We start from the raw sequence: 21,931 nt of genomic DNA, 5'->3' as shown, positions 1-21,931 counted from the left end.
TATTGTTTCCTGATCTTGTATATCTTTCATAAGTGAGAGCCTATGTATATTTCCATAGCTCAACTTATATTCCTGAAACATATATTTAAAAGAAAAAAAAAAAATGGTCACAAACGCAGTAGAATTAGCCGAATCAAATTACGATAGAGAAAGTGAATTGAAGGCTTTAGATGAATCAAAGACCGGCGTCAAAGGACTAGTAGATGCTGGTAACTTGGTGAAGATCCCAAGAATCTTCATCCACGAACAACAAAGGCTCCACAAGTACACTACTCATGGTGGGTCTAAATTCAGCATCCCGGTGGTCGATTTACGAGGCATAATAGACGAGGGAGATACGAATCTTCGTCGTCGAATTGTCGATCAAGTTCGAGACGCTTGCGAGAAATGGGGATTCTTTCAGGTGGTGAATCATGGAATTCCTGTGAGTGTTTTGGATAACATGATTGATGGGGTACGTGCATTTCATGAACAAGATCCTGGGGTGAAGAAAACATTCTATACACGAGATTTTACGAACAAGAAGGTTGTGTACAATACGAATTTCGATCTGTATCGAGCTCCGGCGACTCAATGGAGGGATACTTTGACATGTGTTGTGGCTCCTCGCCTACCAGATCCTCAAGAGTTGCCTGCTGTGTGTAGGTATGTGAATATATTAATATGATATGCACTTCATTTCTACTCATATTTTGTGTTTTAGTTATTTTATATTGATATTAGAGTAGGGAGATTCCAATTTAGTTTTGATATATTAAAAGAAATGTTTTTTTTTATAATATTTTAATATATATTGATATATCATGCATGATAATTGGAGAAGAAAATTCGTTAAACTTTTAGTAATATTTCATATCCTTAGTAAAAATATAAATAATTACTAAAGTATTTTTTTATAGCATTAATTGATAAAGTACTCTACTTTCAAAAACTTTGTATATAAATATATACTGAGATTATATATATATATATACTGCGATTAAGCATTAGACTAAATTCAATTAATTAATATATTTGGGGATGAACAGTCTAAAAAGGAAGATCTGAAAAACCAAAAAAAAAAAAAAAAAAAAAAAAAAAAAAAGCGGTTCCAGTGATCCTGCTTATCGAGATCCAATAATCTTGAAAATGTTTAATTAGAGTTGAAATTAAGTATGTATTAGGGCCGTTAACATATCTTGGCCTCGAGTCCTTGGCCCCAAATCCTTGAAGCCTTTTTTTTTTTTTTTTTTGGGTAATTAATTTTTGGAGCTATTCACATATAGAGGGCTCAGGCTTATTAATCTAGATCTATGGATCAATTAAAAACTCTCAGAAAAAAATAAAAATAAAAATAAAAAAATAACTAGAATAATCATCGGACTGTCTTGTGTCAGACTATGATGATCATGGTCCATTCGAAATGTTAGATTCGTGTAAGACTATGATTTGAAATGTTTGACACCATTATTTGAAATCATGTCCAATTAAGTTTGTTTAAATGTAAGGGAATATATATTTAGTGGCATATACAAATCATTATTTATTTATATTTAATTATATTTATTTTATCACATATTTATATATTTATATCTAAATTATATTAATATATTAAATACTTATTTAATAATACAGTTGTATTGTTTCAAAAAAAAAATAATAATAATACACTTGTACATTCATATATTTGATAAATAACTTAAAATTTTAGATAATATTTGTAACATTACTCAATTTAAGATAATCCAATTTGGTTAAATTTATCGCTGAGTTGTTTACTGTTGACTTTGTTGATTAGGATTATATGTAAGAATAGCTTGGGCAGGTTTTTTTTTTTGTTTTTTTTTTTTTTTTGGGCCATTCAGCTAAAAAAAGGTTCTGGTTTTTTGCCATATATTCCGACCAACATTTTTGCAATGAACTATCATTTTGAAGATGTCTAATAATTAGGTCAGACACGTTCAATTTATTGAACTGCATGTTCATTGTATACTTAAATTCTCTTTTTTAATTTAAAGTTTATATTATTCCTTTCACATTAGTATTAATTCGAATGGAAAATTTATTGTTAGGGATATTACGTTGGACTACACAGACAGAATAATGAAACTTGGGCATATTCTGTTCCAGTTACTGTCTGAAGCTCTTGGATTGAACCTCAACTACCTCAAAGATATTGGTTGCACAGAGGGTCTTTATTTGCAGGGTCAATACTATCCACCATGCCCTCAACCAGAACTGACTTTGGGAACAAGCGAACATGCTGACAGTGGCTTCCTCACTGTTCTCTTACAAGACCAACTAGGCGGTCTCCAAGTCCTCCATGAAAACCAGTGGGTCAATGTTACACCTATTCATGGAGCTCTAGTCATTAATGTTGGAGATCTTTTTCAGGTAAATTTTCTTATTCCATTGGTTTTTTAAATTAATGTTGTCTACCTTCTCCTTTGTTCCAATCATAATTTCTTAGCTCCTTTTTGCCCAAAACATACTTCCAATTTGTGACACAATATTTTTATCTAAAGAAAAAAAGTTGTGACACAATATATATATATATATATATATATATATTTTTTTTTTACGTATATTTATAAAGAATCTGATAAATCTTATGTCTATTTATGGTTTTTCAAGCACATATATGTTCTCAAATGTGGAAGGATATCACTTTAATTATTAATTTGAAATTAAAAAATTAAAAATAAGTGATGTCAATAAATTCGTAATATAAAATAGGAATAATGTTTCCAATGATATCAAAATCATATAATATGTATGTGTTTGTATATATGTATAGTGTAGAACTGCATCGTCAAACTTCTTTGTCAAGTATAGAATGTTTTTACTCAAATTCTTTATTAGAATGACTTTTTAATTTCACTTATATAAGCTAATTAATGTTTTATTCGTATACATATTCTTTGTGAATAAATTTGACAAATCTCTAGACAGAGTACTCTGTTGTGATATGATCATCCATATATATTTTCAGAGGAAAACTTCGCGTTCACCTTCTTTTTTTGTTTTTTTAATCTATTCTGACTTTTCCGAATATGCTTTATATATATATATATATATATATATAATTTCTTCAATATACGAGGCTATAGATGAAAATATTGTGACAGACAACAGAGATTGGCCAATTTTTTTTTAAGGTGTATATTTGGTTTTTCTTTGTATTATTATAATTTATGTGTTAGTGTTTGAACAGCTAATTTCCAACGACAAGTTTTCAAGTGTCATCCACAGAGTATTGGCGAATAATATCGGTCCAAGAATTTCAGTAGCTTGTTTCTTTAGAACACAGCTTCCACCAGAAAATAGCGCAAGAATTTACGGTCCTATTAAGGAGTTACTCTCAGATGAAAATCCACCGATTTACAGAGAAACTACCATCAAGGATTTTGTTTCCCACTTTTTCAATAAGGGACTCGATGGGATCTCTGCGCTTCAATATCTTAAACTATGAAATCAGTAATTCATTAATGTGTATTTTGTGTTTGCTTATTATATTGAACTTGATAATGTTGGTAAAATTGTTCGTTTGGGTTCTCTTTTTTTTTTTTTTTTTTTTTTTTTTTTTTTTTTTGGGACAAATTTTGTTTTTGTCAGATCGAGACATGTTATTAGCAAGGAATAGTCGGATTTTAAAAAATGCTGTTTATTATTATTAGTATCAAAATTAATAGAACCCACGCATTAGGTGCTAAATTAATTGGATGTCCTGTTGTTTAAAAGGATTTACTTATGACAAATTAGGTTTTTAATATAAAAAGTTTAAACATAACTAAACTCATTCAATTATTGGTTGTTGTTCCTGCAATAAATATCACTTGTGTTAATGATCAGTAGTGTTATCAAATAAGAAAACTTGAGATTTTATAGTAAATGAGAGAGAAGATTTCGATTATATTAATTCCTGATGATATTTCTTTCGTTTTCACTGTCCTCAATCCTATTCGACCATGATTATAATATGTCTTTTAAATATTTTTCATTTTCTTTGCAGTTAACTTGCCATTTCCTTGGCTTTTCTAGGTCTTCTCTCTCCATCTCTTGCTCATAAAAACTTCTTTTTTTTTCTTTTTTTCTTTTTTTTTTTTTCTGAAACCCTCTTTACTAGGGCTCTTCTTTCTTTCTTTCTTTCTTTCAATCCTAGAGAAAAATAAATCCAATTAGCGCTTGTATTACGTACTCCAAGGTCCCAGACATACCATCACAAATAGCAGGAATCTTGTGATTTTAAAGGAGGAGCCCAATATGCATCCTCCATTTTATTTTGTTCTCTTTGTTTCATATCCTCTCTGTTTTCTTTGCATAACTAGTCAAATTTTGCGTACCTTATATCCTCTCTGTTTTCTTAGCATAACTTGTCAAACTTTGCATACCCTATTTTCAATGATTTTGTGTATGATGAGCTCACCAACTAGTATTTAATTAAGGGTAAATAAGTCTATAAAAGCAATTCAAATTAATGATAATGGTAGGCTTGTTTTGAGTTAGTATAATAGAGACAAAATATAATAAAAAAAAATTGATTTTATATTTTGAATTCGTTTTTAATTAAATCTGTTAGTTTGGAAAGAAAATTAAAAATTCATAATGTATATAAGAAGTGCACTTCTAGGGCATGCTTGACTAGGTGGTGAAACACTGAGAGAGCTACTATCAGAATGGTGGCTTGTGTCCAAAAGTGATATCCGGTTCAGGGCATGATGGGTATTCGTGGCCCAGGAAAAGAAGTCCATCTGAACAGCCCAATCTTTAAGGTGGCTTGGATTCAGCCTAAAAGCTTCTGATGGTATATTCCGAATAGAACAGGCCTTAATAACATTGCCTTATCCGAGGAACAGTACCAAGCATGCCTACAAGTGTATCTAACAAAAAAAAAACTAGTAGTGTATTTTCATTTTATCCATAAACCAAATATGCTAGAAGTTTATTTTCAGTGTTTCACCACCTAGTCAAGCCTATGAATATAACTTGTCATCAATTTGTTTTTTTTTTTTCGTTAGATATTGGTATTGTTCCTCGGATAAGGCAATTAGCTCCTACAAGACCAAGTTGGTGTGACTACTGACTGGCTAGTCCAAGTCTTCCATGAAAATTAGTGGGTCAATGTTAAACCCATTCACGGAACTCTGGTTATAAATGTTGGTGACCTTTTATAGGTAAAGTCCATATATTCCATTAAACATTTAGAAGTACTGTAAAAAAATTACTTTTTACTGTTGTAGTTAGATCATTGATTTTTGTACAGTTTCTTATTGTTACCGTATGTTTGTTTACGTTTGTCTTTGAGCAGCTAATCTCCAGTTGCAAGTTCTTGTGCGTCAATCATAGAGTAATAGCACAATATGTATGTACAAGAATTTCCACGACATGCTTTTTTCAGAACAGAAACTTCATCAGAAAATAGCTCAAAGATTGATCGGAATTGTTAAGGAGTTAATATGGGAAGATAATCTGCCTATTTACTGAGAAACCACCGTGAAAGATTTTGTCAGACACTACCATTCGAAAGGGATGAATGGTGTCTTTGCACTTGAACATTTCAAGCTATGAAGTTCCAATCCCCACTCTATGGTGTGCAGAAAATCTCTGTTACTTCGAATAAATTTGGTGAACAAATATTGGGAAAAAAACAAAAAAACAAATCTGTATTTTGTTCAAATTTAATATATTCTTTTAATTTAAGAATGAATATAAACAATGTCATTAAGCTGTCTGCTGCAAAACAATATATTTTTTTGACCAAATCTAGAGCCAAAAGTCCAAAAGATACAAATGTGGCCCAAAAAATATATTATATTAATGTGACTAATTAACCCAAGTTGGATATATAGGTCTCTTCTTTAATTCTCTTCCTAAAATTTGTAAGATTAATGTGCATTCTTTAATTGAAAATGTTTTTGTTTTTTTTTTTTTTGAAAAAAAAATCTTCAAAATAAATGGTTTTTGTATTTCATACTTTATTGATTTCCCAATCTCTAGCAAACTCTAGAAGTTTATAGAAATGTGTACAAAATATGGTAAGAAATTGACAGGGAACGAATCTCCAACGAAAAGGGAAAAGGATGTAAAAGAATTCTCTCTAGCTACCAATAAAAATTGGTGTACAGTTTTTTATCATTGCTGAGATAGATTCGAATTTAGAATAGTGGCTTTTAACTTGGGTATGGGACGCAAATGAGTGGTGGCTTTTTATTTTTATTTTTTTCATTTTTTTTTTTTTTTTTTTTTTTGGGTAAGAATGAGTAGTGGCTAAAAATGAAGAAAACGAAATACCACATGTTGATTGGTGGTTAAAGCTTTTTATGTGTGGTCAGTTTCTCTATTTTTTTTATTTTTTTATTTTTGCCAACAGTGTGGTCACCTTCTTTCTCTTGCAGGGAAAATAAACACACATGAGTCATCATAAATATCTGCAATCATGCTAACCAATAATTTTTTAGTGAATTCATGCTAGCCAATAATACACTTGGCACATGGTCCATCACATCATGGAGTTATGTTAGTTGTAAGTATGTTTTCCAATTAATTTGTTAGCATCTAATTTAGTGAATATATTTCATTTGCTAATTTAGTGTGTGTGTGTGTGTGTGTGTGTGTGTGTGTGTGTGTGTGTGTGTATGTACATATATATGTTTCAACAAAACCATATGCATGTGTTTCCTGCTAAATCTATTATGCCATGCTTGCTTATAAACAAAAAAACGAAGGATATTTGAACCCAAAAAAACAAAAAAACAAAAAATCTGAATTGCAATATTATAAAATTAAAAAGTATCAAAATGCAATTAATTTAAAAAAAAAAGGAATGATATGCAGATTAACGACTGATTTGTTGTTCATTATATATTAATTAGGGACATAATATATTAAAACAATGATATGTAGATTCATTTATTGTGAATTTTGTTTTTTTGTTTTGAAACAAAAACATCATTTTATTGATTTTTTAATATTTCAAACAATAATCACTTTATTGTTGAATGACTAATTTTTTTTTATTTGAAATTACGAATTAGTATATATATATAACACTATATATACTCTCTCTCTCTCTCTCTCTCACTCTCTCTCTCTCTCTCACACACACACACATATATATATTGATAACCTCTATCTCCCCTATAATATATCACATGTTTTGCATTTTGATTTCTGAATTACTTATTATAATAGTCTACAATTCATGTAACTCCAAGTAAACTTATTTTATTGTTGCATAATATAATATATATATATATATATATATATATTTTTTTTTTAATAAAGTGGAAGAAGAGGATTATAATATCACGTTTTAAATTCAAAATTTAAAAATCATTATGGTTGGTTATTGTCAATTGGATTGTCCTAATTAAGGGATTTGTTATATAATACTTTATGTGTAGTATATGACTAGTTAAGTTTGCGAAATTCATTAGATAAAATTGTTTTATTTCACTAACCATTTAATTAATATACTGTTTAGACAGAAACAGTATGTTACTCTGTGAAGTAGGTATAAATTTCTTATCTCACAAAAAAAAAAAAAAAAAGGATATATTGTATTATATGCTTGTCTAGCTAGCTATTACCTTTCTGTTTTATTTGTCACCATTTTTGGATAACAAATAGATGGAATTCATGAATATATATATATATATATATATATATTATATTCAATGGTGTTTAGGTGAGAGTTCCTCACTTGGGTTCAATTATTTTAGAACTGATAAATTATATGTGGTTAATGTAACAGAATATTATATTATATACATGGATCCAACGGTCTAAATAATCAAGCTTAGTTATTCCCAATTTAAAAAAATTGAGGATATCCTCACTTTAATCATACTATATATATATATATATGCATGTGTAGGTGTGTTTGTGTGGGTATATATTTACCTATATGCTCTTTTATTGTTAAAAGATTAGACATAAGATAGCTAATCAACTGGATTTATGAATATCCGATCTATGCCAAAAATGATAACAATATCATGTTGTTGATTTCTCCTTTAATTTATATAAATTTGGAAGAAAGACTTGGTCATTACCGCTTTTAAGACATGGTGTCACTTTCTTGATTTATGCAAGTAAAAAAGAAAAATCAAAAATCAAAAATCAAAAAAAGAAAAAGGTATTTCTGAAATCATGATAAAGCAAGCAGTATATTTCGATCTCCATCACATCATGGAATTATTGGAGAGCCACACCAAATACTTGCTATGCATTATTGTTTCTCCTTTATTTACACCTTCATTGCAATCCATCATCCACCACAGAAAATAACCAATTAGCAATTTCACTTCTGAAACACCAAAAAACGAAAGAAAGAAAGAAAGAAAAAAAGAAAGAAATGGAAATCACAACCTCCCACCACAATGTCGAACCCCTAACTTATGACAGAAAGAGTGAACTAAAAGCTTTTGAAAGCACGAAATTGGGTGTCAAGGGACTCATAGATGCCGGTTTGATGAAGGTTCCAAGAATCTTTGTTCATGAACAAACCAGGCTCCAAAAACATAAGTATGGTGGTAAAGACAAATCCAAGTTCAGTATCCCAGTCATAGATTTACAAGGCATTGATAAAGATGCAACTGCTCGTCGTAAAGTAATTGATGAAGTTGGATTTGCATGCGAGAAATGGGGGTTCTTCCAAGTGGTCAATCATGGGATTCCCGTGAATGTTTTGGATCGAATGCTTGAAGGAGTACGTGCATTTCATGAAGGAGACCCTGAGTTGAAAAAACGTTTCTATACTCGTGATAACAACAGCATGGTGCTTTTTAATACCAATTTTGATCTATACCAAGTTTCAGCATCTACTTGGAGGGACACCTTGACTTCTATTGTGGCACCTCGTCGTCCAAATCCTGAAGAATTGCCTCCTGTGTATGGGTATGGAAATATTACTACCTTTTCATGAGATTTGTTTAATTTAGTGACGTAAACCTTCTATTCGCAACTATATCATTACTATATTTATATTATCTTAACATTCCAGTTCACAAGTAGGCCTAATTAATCTTTTTTTTTTTTTTTTTGGCTCAATTGGGTTTTTACATATGTCAAGTTTTAAAGGGTTATTAGCTGTGCTTGTCCTGAACTATACTTATAATTGTATTTTGGTTCCTAACTTTTTTTTCAGCATTTTGGTTTTTAAAACTTCAATTTTTAATGTAATTTGGTTATTAAAATATTTTTTTCCGTTTACTTTTTAGCAATTTTGAATGTGCATTATATATGATGCAACATGTAGAGAACTTGTCAGTTGTCTATATGTTTTAAAAGTGCTAAAAATTATACTGAAAAATAGTTAAACCAAAATGGATTAAAATATATATGAAGTTTAGAAACCAAAATGCAGTTCAAAAACAGAAGTGCAATTATGGCCATGGTGACTAACAGAACCAAAAATCCAGTTTAAAACATAGAACTTCATGGACTATATATGATACTATGTTGAATTATCATATCATTATATTTATATATCTAAACAAGTAATAAATATTGCTTTTATATTATGTTCTAATTAACTTTTGCAGGGAGATAATACTGGAATATGCGGACAAAGTAATGGAATTAGGGCTTGTTTTATATGAGTTAATGTCGGAAGCTCTTGGACTAAACCCTAACTATTTGAAAGACATAGGTTGTGGAGAGGGACTATTTATTGACGGTAATTACTATCCCGAATGCCCTGAACCAGAGCATACGGTGGGCATAAACGACCATTCTGATAGTGGTTTCCTTACTGTGCTCCTACAAGACCAACTCGGTGGACTCCAAGTCCTCCATGATGATCTTTGGGTGGATGTTGAACCCATTCATGGAGCTTTAGTCATAAATGTTGGAGATTTGATGCAGGCAAGTGCTTGTTCTACTTAATTTTATGTATAGTATTTAGTTTTATAATTAATTGTTTAGCTATTATCTTTTATTTATTTTTCCTTTTTTATTTCTCAATTAATCCTTAATTTGTGCCTAAAACAAAAAAAAATTTACAGGGAACTACTGACATAAAATTATGTACGTGAAGACCCAATAAAAACAAGAGAAAAAAAAGTACCGACGAAAAAAGTCTCCATCCAACAGTGGAATTTTCTGTCCCCTAGGGTCACTTTATAAATAAAAGACAAAATAAAATAAAAGTGAGAGTCTTAAATGGTCCATAAAATGTACTGTACTATTTATTGCTAGATTGGGACATAGTTTTGTTTGTTTCTTCTTCTGAAAATGAATAACAACTAGGAAGACTATTCCTTACGTGGTAATTTAATTTAGGTAAAAATTATTTTTATCTTCTATCTTTCTAATGAGTTTTAGAGATGCATCCAGAATATTTACGAAATTACAGATATATAGCTGGTAAAATCGAATTGAACCTCAAACCATAAACAAAAATTTTAATTTGTATTGCAACATCTCTATAAATTTTGAAAACTACACACACTTATATATGCACATATATACATATTTTGGAAAATTTTCATCTACATTTGTAAGATTTAATTAAAATACACTTAGACATATATATTTTGGAACATTTTCATCTACATTTTTAAGATTTAATTAAAATACATTTAAACCTTCAAAAATTAAATGATCATTGTTTAGCCTTTCTTGATTTGGACAATTATCAAGTAGCATTTCTGAAGTAGATTTTTGACTAAATTGACTAATAAAAAGTCTTTCTCATCTTTCTATGTCAAATTAGATATCGAATCTTTATTTTATGATTTATTTCATATGACAATATATATTAAAAAAATGACATTTATTACTTTCCTAATTATAGATGATAGATTGATATGCATTTTTTTTTTTTTATCATACATGCATTATTTTCTAATGAATCTTAGAATCCAAATATTTTTTGAGCAGTTAATCACCAACGACAGGTTCTTGAGCGTGATCCATAGAGCATTGGCCAATAACTCAAGCAAAAGACTATCAATTGCTGCCTTCTTCCGAACACATAAACCACCAGAGAACTCTTCCAGATTGTATGGACCTATTAAAGAATTGTTATCAGAAAACAATCCTCCAATTTATCGAGAAATCACTGTCAAAGATTTCGTCGCACACTACGATGAAAAAGGTCATGATGGGGTTTCTGCTTTGGAATTTTTTAAGCTTTGAAGTTCTCGAATTTGGGTTTGGCATGCTATTGGCTGAGATGTCTATGTTGTGTGGATGTATGTCTATCACTACATTATTATAAATAAATAAATAAATAAAAAGGAAGCCTATTGCTTCATATTGGAATTAATATTGGTCGTAAAAGTGGGCCTCGTAGGGTATTAATTGTGTGGGGTGTTACGTTTGTTCAATGTGTGGACCTTTTTCTCTTTTTTGGTAATAATGTACTATGTGTGGACCTATGTATAAAGTGGAGGGACTATTATTATTATTTCTTATTATGACTCCTATGTAATTATTGCATGCTTTTTAACAATTTAATAAATATGGTACATATCTCCTTTTGGTGAAATGGTACACTGCCAATTTACCAAAACAAAGAAATGGTACACTGCCATTTCCTCATATACGGAAGCTTAGTAAATTAATTTAATTTTTTGTCCTCTGCGAATATCTTCCCATGTTGTTGGCATTTAATTTTAAGGATTGGGATTGACTTTTGTTATTTGCCAAGTAATATAATATATTTTACAAATTTCGATTGTAAATCATTGACTCGTCACAAAAATCAAGAGCTTTTCATTTTATTTTATTTTTATTATTTTTTATCGTTTTTTGGGGCAAAAGAAAGTGACAGCTCGTGTTTCAACCAAAAAACCGGTGCGATAGATATTGGCATAGAAAATGTTGGGGTGGCCCACAAGACAATTGCTAGAAGCCTAGAACCACTACTAGAACAGTGAATGGTGACTGTGAGGGTTTTTGTTTGGTTTTATTATTATTTTATTTCTCCTCTCCCTTTTCCATTTTTCCTTAATTTGCTCTTTTTTGCTTTTCCCCTCCTTATATAAGTGTCTTGATTCCATCTACATCTACGTACTTTGTCAGGCTGTAAGATCATAATATAAATTTTATGGAGTTAAATAAACTTTTTTTAGTTGCCAAAAAATTTGAAAAAAAAAAAAATTCAGAACGTACCTTCTTTTTTTGCACAAACATACGTGATAAACATGCAAGTTTATGTTTTTATTTTTATAATTGTTCGATTTACATTTTTTTTTGGTAATTAATTGTTGGATTTACATTGTTGCATGTAATAATTGAAAAGGGTATAAAATTATATAACCATAGTAATTGTATCATCTAATAGCTTGATTTGGTTTGTTGCTTCTTACCTGCTAAGAAGTTGATCAAGCATTCCATTTAATGAGAAGTGAGAAACTATTGTAAAAATTTTTGTCGACCACTATTACTCCACCAAGAAGCAGAATAGGGCTGCTCATTTTACATTTGATCATTTCAAGAAACTTTGAATTTATCCCCACTTGTTCTATCAATCATCAACGTTAGCCTATATGTTGGGATCATAATTTCTACTTTATACTGGAATATGATAAGAATTAAAAATGTCACTTGCACTTTATTAGGTTCTTAATTTTTAATTTTATTAATTAAATTGTTACTTTCTATACTTAAACTTGCCATGTTTAAATTGTTACTTTCTATACTTAAATGTGCCATGGTCCTATTATGTTAACATATTATAACTCTCTCTCTCTCTCTTTGTTTGATAAAAACATATTATAATTTTGGAAATTCTATGGTGAGGACGGTCTGCATGAAAATCACAGTATTAGTGACAGTTTTTTATAATATTAATGACGGTTTTTTATAAAATCGTCACCAATACTATGAAAAATTGTCACCAATACTATGATCCGCATGAAGACCGTCCGCACCATAGACGGACTGATTATAACTCTCTAGATATATATTCACGTTTTATATATTTTATATATTTATACACATTATATACAATGCACATACGGATGATATTGTACTTCACACTGACGTTTCTGTTTACCTTTCTTATGTACCATTTTATTAGTAATCTATGTATTTGTCATTACAAAGTTTATTTATGTTTATATTATATGTCATTTCTTTTTTTTTTAAATATCGGAATTGTGGGGATTTGAATCCAAGGTTATTGTCCAAATGAATAGTGGCAAAGCTGTTGGACTGTTAGTGAATGATATCTGTTGCTCTTTGGAAATGAATGTGACCTTAAAAGTGTGGCCTATAATAGCCTATTATTTCCAAGGTTTTTTTTTTTTTTTTTTTTTTTTTGCTGTGCTATTAATTACTTAATGTGGACTTGTACAGAGTGAAGCACTTCATTATGTGGAATTATTATGCAATAATATATGCTTATTTACATTTTAATAAACATGGTTTGGTAGCATTTCCTTTTCCTGACACTGTACCATTCCTTCCATTAAAAAAAAGGAAAAAGAAAAAAAACCCTGCAGGACCATTCCCTTACATATGGAATCTTAATAAATTTAATTTTAATTTGTCCTCCACATAATCTTGCCATGTTGTTGTGATCCTGCAGGAGTTAAAAGGGAACTGCGCAAGCAATGAAGTTGGACAAACATAAATAATCCATCTTTGAGATTTGTTTGGTGCCTTTTTGTTTTGTTCTTTTACCAAGTAATTTTATTTTCCCTTTTTACTATTTTTGATACTTTTTCGGTATATAATTTTTTTTAATACTCTGGTTAATTATGCAATTATGAGTCGTAAGCGATCTAAGAAATATTCCTAACTATAAAATTAATTCCAAAAGTTAATTAAAAATTTTTGTGGTTTACAAATTTTGCGTGTTGTAAATTACAGAATTTGTCACTAGAAGTTAGACGCAGTGCGTTTCATCGATTTTTCACCTAAAATTTACAGTGTCAAGTGTCGAGTTTAAAACTCAAGAAATTGCGGTCGAATTGTTGGGCTGGCTCAAAAAGATAACAACCCATTACTACTCACAAGGAATGTTTGTAATCCTAAGCCCAAGGGCGGTTGGATTTTCAGCACCTATGCCTTATAAATGTCAAGCTTTTACATTTTAGTGTCCAATTTTCTGTTTTTTTTGACACTCTTCAATTTTTTTACACTTTAATCGTTTAACCATTTTTTGTATTGTTTTTAGTAGTCTGGAGCATATAATACACTTATTTGCAACCTCAAAAAGCTCATGTACATTGAATAAGTGTGCTGTATCTCGAAACTACTAAAATATACACAAAAAATGGTTAAAAGATCTAAGTGTAAAAATATTGCTAAAAAAATCAGGAACAGAATGCAAAACCTTAATAAATTGAGAAGGCATAGGCGCTAAATACCCATTTGTTCCATTTGTTTCAATAATATTTTAATGCAAGCTTTAAATATTTTTTTTTTTTTTTTTTTTTATAATTTATGAATTATTTTATTCAGTTTTTATTTTAATAGAATAGATTTTATCTGAATAAAAAAAAATTGTCTTTTAGTTTATTTGTTAATATATTTTAATGGAACAAACGTTTAAAAAGAAGGATATGTAAGAGAATCAGTTCAAAAGTTCAAACTACTGTGGCCTGTTTTTGATACTTAATCCTAAAAGTAAATAGAGTGAGATCAATTTAAAAAAAAAAATAAAATCCGGGGGTCTAAGTTAAATGGATTTGGTGCATATAAGAAGCCAAAAGACTAATCTTTATTTTGTGGAATCATTAGTTTTCAACATTAGCAGCTACCAACCCACCATTCAAAGTTTACTTGTATGAAATGACTTCATGAAATGCTTGTATATATGGCAGCTTCATGGAGGACGTGGCACATATGGTCTTCGACAAGTTTTCAAACTCTAATACATCATAAAGCTTGTCTTTGTGGTTGAGGTAATTATCTTCCTTTTTTGGTTTTCTTTTCTCTCCTTTATCTTATACCCCAATAGACAATTTCTAATTCCCATTCCTCATCTTCTCCACTGAAAGAAAGAAAGAAAAAGAAAATGGTAGTAACAAGCTCTAAACACATTGAACATGACGGTGAATCCATTTATGACAGACAAAGTGAACTAAAGGCTTTAGATGACTCTAAAACCGGTGTCAAAGGATTAGTAGATGCTGGTTTGGTGAAAATCCCAAGAATTTTCATCCATGACCAGCAAAATCTCAGCAAACCCAGTAATGGTGATGATCAGCAAAAGTTCAGCATCCCAGTTATAGATTTGCAAGGCATAGATGAAGATCCATTTTCACGTAAAAGGGTAATAGACCAAGTTGGATATGCATGTGAAAATTGGGGTTTTTTTCAGGTGGTCAACCATGGAATTTCTCTGGAACTTTTGGATAAGATGGTTGATGGAATTCGTAGATTCCATGAACAAGATCCTGAGCTTAAGAAAGAGTTTTACTCTCGGGATTCTACGAATAGAAGGGCCAGGTTTAGTACCAATTTTGATTTGTATCAAGCTCCAGCAACAAATTGGAGGGACACTTTGAGTTGTGTTTTGGCTCCTCGAGCTCCAAATCCTGAAGATTTGCCTGAAGTCTGTGGGTATGTTGTTGAACCAGTTCGTAATTATTATTATTATTATTATTGGAACAATTTAATCTGCTTTTGATCTGTGACCATAATGGAGTTTGTTATTATTGTTGTTTATTGTTTAGAGTCCGCAGAGCAAATGATTGGTGACAAATTCGAAAAATGCAACATTAAAAAACATCACACTACATATTTGTCTACTGTTTGGTCTGTTTGGCCTACTGAATTATACAAGTTTGGCTGCGTTTTCCCCTGTTCTATCCAAAAACACACACACACAGATACATATAAATTATAGAAAATATGTTTTGGAATAAATATTTTCAATATTTGTGTAAAATCATTCTGTTATTGAGTGGAGACTGGAGGGTGTTTCATCCACTGGTGCTTGGTGTAGACAAAAGGAATTTTTTTTTTTTTTTTTTTGGTCAAATAGACCAAACATTTAAAAATAAAGAGAGACAGAGAACTGAGAGAGTGGCAAAACAGAGGACCTGTAATAAGTCATATTTCTCTATTCCAATCTCAAACAAACAATGGAAAATTTGCAGGGAAATTATACTGGATTACTCCGACAAAGTAATGGCATTAGGGTCTACTCTATTCCAACTTTTATCACAGGTACTTGGGCTCACACCCAACTACCTAAATGACATTGGATGTTCAGAGGGTCTTTTTTTTCTGGGTCATTATTATCCACCATGCCCTGAACCAGAGCTAACATTGGGTACAAGTAACCATTCAGATGGTACCTTCCTCACTGTGCTTCTTCAAGACCAAATTGGTGGACTCCAAGTCCTCCATGAAAATCAATGGGTCAATGTCACTCCTGTTCATGGAGCTTTGGTTATAAATCTTGGAGATCTATTACAGGCAAGAAAATCCTAATAAATTCCCTTTTTTAACATTTTCCATAATTGTGATTTTATGTAGCTCTGAATTGATAATTTGGTTTTGCTGTTTTGTTTTCTGAGCAGCTAATCACAAACGACAGGTTTCCGAGTGTGAATCACAGAGTGCTGGCACAGAATGTTGGCTCAAGAGTTTCTGTGGCAAGCTTTTTTAGAACACAGATTCCACCAGAAAATAGTTCAAGATTGTATGGACCCATTAAGGAGTTGATAACAAAAGAAAATCCACCTATTTACAGGGAAACCACTGTGAAAGATTTTGTCCAACACTACTACACCAAAGGACTCAATGGGGTCTCTGCACTCGAATATTTCAAGCTTTGAACTATCAACTTAACCCCATATGGTCTAAATGGAAATTATATATTAGCTTATATGTGTTTGTCGATCAAGATTAATGCCAATAATCAATCTACAAAGTCAAATAAAATGAAAAATAAAATAGTCAACTAGTATAATCGTTATATGGTTATTCATGTACTTGTCCTTATGGTTATGTTTATTTATCCTTTGTTAAGATTTATAAATAAAGTATCTGAATTTTTATTGAATGTATTGAGAACCTTAAATCAACAATGAAATAATTTGTATTTCTCATTCTAATCTCTTCTATCTTTTTACTCTAAAACCTTTTTCAATAAACATGGCCATTTTCCTATAAAAGATGCTAATGGAATCTAGAGATTCGAAACTGGATAATAATATTTATATATGTAACTATCTACATATACATAAGTGTATGTATCCAATTGTTTTAGTTTATAAGAAAATTTTAATTTATAGACTAATTATTTGTTGTAATAATAACATTAACAATATATTTAGCTAAGCAACATCTATTGCAAAAAAATCAGAAATAAAGTTTTAATTGCAATAAAATAAAATAATTAATTTAATATATCTTGAATTTAATTAAGATAGAAAACTCAGTACTATTAAAAATAATAACAAGAATGAAATCTGGAATAAAACTTTACAATAAATATAAAATTTTGTTAAACATAATTAATTTTTAAATATCTTATTTGATAATTTTATTATTTTTACTTTTGGCGGCCAAATGCTTATTTTTATTATCTGTATTAATTTTGTTGTTAAAAATTATACATATTAGAGAAAACAAAAAAAAATTAATAATGGAAGGGGTTGGGTCCCAGTCTGAACTGGGTTCCGCCCATCTAAAAATAAAAAAAATAAAAAAAAAAAAGATGTTTTTACTGAGATTTTAGGCTGCGTTGCCAAACATGATTGGATTGGATAAAACAGGTTCAGATCAAACAGGATGTGTTTGGCATAATTCGAAACTAAACGATGAATTAGTTGCCTGATATTTGATGCAGTATTGAATTTGATTGGATTATTTTATAATTTTTTATTTTTTTAAATAAAAATTTTAAAAATTATATTTATAATTATAATAAAAAATATTATATTTAATCAAAGTTGTAAATTTATATATTTATAATTACATACAAAATTTAATTTTTTCTTACACTCACAAATTATATTAATATATAATTTTAGAAGTAAATTAAAATTAATACATAATATTTTATACAAATAAAAGTTAATGAAAAATAAAAATAATTAATGATATTTATAAGCCAATTGTATTTCTTTTACACCCATAAATTACGTGAATATATGATTTTCAAAACCAATTAAAATGAAATTATAATATGTTAAATCATAACGAACAATTAATTCCAAGTAAAAAAAGTTAACATTATATTTAGTTAAGAACTTGTTGATAACATAGATTTCACATACTTGTTTACATATATATGTTTACAGGAATAATTTTCTTATATAACAAATAAGTAAATACACTTATTAATAGTAACCTAAATAAACAGTCTAATATAAAACCATTATGGCACTCATTGTTCAAGTTAGCACATGTATGGGTGGTGAACTCTTGGAGATATCAAACTCTATATTCTTATCGACTTCAATATCTCTTATCAGGACACACTGATACCCAATTCTGAATATTTTCAAAAGAAAACGGAGCACATATATTAGCATCGATGCACATAAGCAACATCATTGAAACAAAGATTTGATGAATTCAATAGATTATAGAGAAAGTCATTTAGAATGATAATCTATACAAACAAACTAAGCCGATATGAACTATGAAGTGGTAAAATTTGGAGGCATTTTCTAATAAATGCATGAGAATTAGTCAGCTCACCAACACATTTAGATAAAGGTAAATTGAATAAAAGAAAACTAAACATTTTCAACTGAAGTATTGGTAAATGCTAACAAATAACAACCAGAACATACAGCTTTCCCATTTTGATCCAAGGCCATAATCTCACCAGCCACTTAAAAACCATGGCTTGGGGGCTTGTAATCCTTCAAGAGCACACAAACAATGGAATAGCTACAAATCAAAGTCATAGTGACATTTTCTCCATTTGATTTGGAATTGAAGTTTTATCATTCCAAAATCATAAGAATGCTGTTACGATTATAGGCACCATAGAACTAGCAAAGAAGGCAAGAATTTCATAAATCTCCTTTGATAATTTTAAGGACTGGGATTGACTTTTGTTATTTGCCAAGTAATAATATATTTTACAAATTTCGACTGTAATTTATTGACTTGTCACTAAAATCTAAAGCTTTTCATTTTGTTTTATTATTTTTTTTATTGTTTTTTGGGCCAAAAGAAAGTGACAGCTCGTGTTTCAACCGCAAAAACAGGTGCGATAGATATTGCTGTACAAAATGTTGGGGTGGTCCACAAGACAATTTCTAGAACCACTACTAGAACAGTTGACAATGTGAGGGTTTTGTTTGGTTTTATTATTATTTTATTTCTACTCTCCCTTTTTCATTTTTCCTTAATTTGCTTTTTTCCGCTTTTCCCTTTCCATATGTAAGGTACATTTGGTACGCAGGGTAGGCACAGATGGACTAAATCAAACAGGATAGAGTTTTGGATTAGATTGGATCGGATATAATATAATAGTACAGTCCTATATTTGGTATGGATTTGAACTGAATGGTAAACTAATTGTTCCATGTTTGATATAGATCGAACTGGATTAAACTATTTTATAATTATTTAAAATAATTATTTTTAAAAGTGAAAAAATTAAATAATATTTTTTATATTTATAAAAAAAACATTATATTTAATGTTAATTGTAAATTTGTATATTTATATTTGCATCCAATATTTTAATACTTTTTTACACCCACAAATTATATTAATATATTTTACAACCCCTAAATTTATTAATATAAATTAAAATTAAATTATAACATAATATTTCATAAATAACAATTAACTAAAAATAAAAAAATAATTTCATATATAACTAGAATTATAAATATATAATATTTATATTTACAGAATTGTAATTTTTTTTTCACCCACAAAAATTATATTTATCCAATTAAGAGCTTGTTCATATTTAATTAAGTTGGATTACAAACTGAGGGAAGAAGGGGATGCTTATTCAGCGAAGGGGATAACAAAGGAATGCTAATACTTTTTGATGATCTTTTTTTTTTTTTTTTCCCTGGTCTTCAAACTTCAGTGTTGTATGTATAGGAGCTCATGTTATTCCACAACAAGCTACATTTGATCTTCTGTTGAGGTATAAACTATATGATCATACAATGGTATACTAAACATTAAAGAATTGGCTCAAGTGCTTCAGCATGTAAAGTCTTATTTAAATTTGGCAAAAATTGATTCATTTATAACTCAAAAATAATCAAGTCAGTGTTTGCCTATCGATCAAGATTACATAATATCAGAAAACTCAGCTGCAGCACTGCTTGCTTAAAACGAAAGCAGAAATGAAAAATGCAGTGTGGAAGAAGGACATTAGATGATAGTTTATTTGACAGAGTTCTATATTTCAAGTCCTTTTTAACTTCTTTCTCATGGAGCATCCCTTAGCACTTCTCAACCGAGCCCCAACAGTGGCATAAAGTTCTCAGCTTCTCAAGGATCCTCCTCTCACTGATTAGAAGCACCAAAGAATGGCACAACTTATTCTCTCTTACACAACAACACGTTGCTAGTGCTTCAGCATCATCTTTAATCGAATTTGTACCACAAAATCCCCCTCATACAACCACCAACCACTCAATACATCATAATTTGCAAATAAATAGAATCCCCCTAACAAATATTAATTTTTTTTTTAAAGAAAGCATCAAAATCTCACAAATGTATATTCATTACCTTAAACAGTTAAAGAAATCAACATATCAAATCAAAGGCATTGTATGAAATCTTTGATAAAGCAAGTGTTTGAAAAAAAATATTCACAAGTGGATGTTGCATCCACATTAGCTTATAGCTAGCAGGTCTAAAATAAAGCTGCCATTATCATCTTCATCTCGATCATCCTCTCCTTGTTCATGGCCATCAATTTTTTCCTTCAATGCTTGTCAACCTCCCTGTGCTCTCAGATTCAGCAAAATCCCCTGCATCACTGTCAACCTCTTCATCCTTATCATCGTCTTCATCGCCATCATCATCATCTTCAGCATACTCAACCGCATCTTCTCTGTTTTTCGCTGTCATCAATCTCATGAACCTCCACCACATCTTCTCTGTTTCTCCATTTTCTTCATTTTTTTTTTTTGGCACTTCAATAGAAAAGAAAGAAACGACAATGACAGTAAAGGCTAATTTGCACAATCAAACATACTTCAACATCAAAACGAACAAATTTCAAGCAACCCAATCAAACATACTCAAATACCTAGATTCAGTATACATACTTCAACATCAAAACGAACAAATTTCAGATCACAATGCATTCACACACACCAACACATACATACATATCTATGTATATATAAAGAGAGAGAAAGCATAAAATAGAGAAGTAGAAAAGCAGTGAAAAGCGTTAGAAGAAGAAGAAGAAGAAGAATACCCAAACTGTAAGAAAAAAAAGGGCCCAAATCAAAGCCCTAAATTTTCTAGATCGACTAACAATCGGCTTTCATTTGATTGGAGTTGATCGAAGGAGAAGAAAGGTGACGAAACAGGAGGAAAAAAGGAGAAAAAGGTCAAGAAACGGCTGGAAGAGATGCAGAGATGGAGGATAGAGTAAGAATCATGAGATGCAGAGATAGAGGATAGAGTAAAAATAATACTCACCGGCCGTGTTTGTTCCTGGGAGAGATGCAGACGTCCGGTGAGAGAGAGATGCTATCCGGTGAAGAGCTACTTCGGCAAGAGACACTAGCGAGATAGAGTAGAGCTGCTTCGGTGAGTTTGGGACAAAAATGATGCTAGGGGGGAGGCAGATCACATGAGTTCCAATCGATTGGGATCAAATTACTATTTAGGTTAAGCTATCCTGAACTCAAAATGGCAAACCAAACATCATGCTTGGAACACAATCCCATCCTACCCTGGCCAATCCCATATACCAAACACACCCATAAGTGTCTTGATTCCATCTACGTACTTTGTCAGGTTGTAAGATCATAATATAAATTTTGTGGAGCTAAATAAGCTTTTTTTAGTTGTTAAAAAAAAAAAATTC

The 21,931-nt window shown here is 30.3% G+C and overlaps 3 protein-coding genes across 3 annotated transcripts; all 3 read left to right on the top strand.

Annotated features, from left to right (window-relative positions):
• Window positions 1-103: 103 nt before the first annotated feature.
• LOC107422943 (1-aminocyclopropane-1-carboxylate oxidase homolog 1-like) lies at window positions 104-3,451 on the top strand. The gene is made up of 3 exons (XM_016032449.2): window positions 104-645; window positions 2,052-2,373; window positions 3,194-3,451. The coding sequence occupies exons 1-3, from the start codon at window positions 104-106 to the stop codon at window positions 3,449-3,451; spliced, it is 1,122 nt and encodes a 373-aa protein (XP_015887935.2).
• Window positions 3,452-8,192: 4,741 nt separating this feature from the next.
• On the top strand, window positions 8,193-11,473 carry LOC107422940 (1-aminocyclopropane-1-carboxylate oxidase homolog 1-like). Its single transcript, XM_016032448.4, has 3 exons — window positions 8,193-8,877; window positions 9,525-9,846; window positions 10,864-11,473. The coding sequence occupies exons 1-3, from the start codon at window positions 8,336-8,338 to the stop codon at window positions 11,119-11,121; spliced, it is 1,122 nt and encodes a 373-aa protein (XP_015887934.3). The 5' UTR covers window positions 8,193-8,335; the 3' UTR covers window positions 11,122-11,473.
• A 3,298-nt stretch (window positions 11,474-14,771) lies between these two features.
• LOC107422932 (1-aminocyclopropane-1-carboxylate oxidase homolog 1-like) lies at window positions 14,772-16,997 on the top strand. The gene is made up of 3 exons (XM_016032440.4): window positions 14,772-15,501; window positions 16,041-16,362; window positions 16,467-16,997. Exons 1-3 carry the CDS (start codon window positions 14,954-14,956, stop codon window positions 16,722-16,724), a joined length of 1,128 nt encoding a protein of 375 aa, XP_015887926.3. The 5' UTR covers window positions 14,772-14,953; the 3' UTR covers window positions 16,725-16,997.
• Window positions 16,998-21,931: the final 4,934 nt, after the last annotated feature.

The sequence above is a fragment of the Ziziphus jujuba genome, chromosome 3, assembly GCF_031755915.1.
Source record: "Ziziphus jujuba cultivar Dongzao chromosome 3, ASM3175591v1".
In the NCBI taxonomy this organism is placed as follows: Eukaryota; Viridiplantae; Streptophyta; class Magnoliopsida; order Rosales; family Rhamnaceae; genus Ziziphus; species Ziziphus jujuba.
The sequence above is the reverse complement of the archived record's forward strand: the minus strand, read 5'-3'. Positions and strand labels throughout refer to the sequence as shown.

What these genes read in the sequence shown, in the direction of transcription:
- LOC107422932 (XM_016032440.4), top strand. Translation starts at nt 14,954, where the DNA reads ATGGTAGTAACAAGCTCTAAACACATTGAACATGACGGTGAATCCATT. An exon ending in GATTTGCCTGAAGTCTGTGG is followed by an intron (nt 15,502 to 16,040) that starts GTATGTTGTTGA and finishes GAAAATTTGCAG; the next exon opens with GGAAATTATACTGGATTACT. An exon ending in ATCTTGGAGATCTATTACAG is followed by an intron (nt 16,363 to 16,466) that starts GCAAGAAAATCC and finishes TTTTCTGAGCAG; the next exon opens with CTAATCACAAACGACAGGTT.
- LOC107422940 (XM_016032448.4), top strand. Translation starts at nt 8,336, where the DNA reads ATGGAAATCACAACCTCCCACCACAATGTCGAACCCCTAACTTATGAC. An exon ending in GAATTGCCTCCTGTGTATGG is followed by an intron (nt 8,878 to 9,524) that starts GTATGGAAATAT and finishes TAACTTTTGCAG; the next exon opens with GGAGATAATACTGGAATATG. An exon ending in ATGTTGGAGATTTGATGCAG is followed by an intron (nt 9,847 to 10,863) that starts GCAAGTGCTTGT and finishes TTTTTTGAGCAG; the next exon opens with TTAATCACCAACGACAGGTT.
- LOC107422943 (XM_016032449.2), top strand. Translation starts at nt 104, where the DNA reads ATGGTCACAAACGCAGTAGAATTAGCCGAATCAAATTACGATAGAGAA. An exon ending in GAGTTGCCTGCTGTGTGTAG is followed by an intron (nt 646 to 2,051) that starts GTATGTGAATAT and finishes ATTTATTGTTAG; the next exon opens with GGATATTACGTTGGACTACA. An exon ending in ATGTTGGAGATCTTTTTCAG is followed by an intron (nt 2,374 to 3,193) that starts GTAAATTTTCTT and finishes GTGTTTGAACAG; the next exon opens with CTAATTTCCAACGACAAGTT.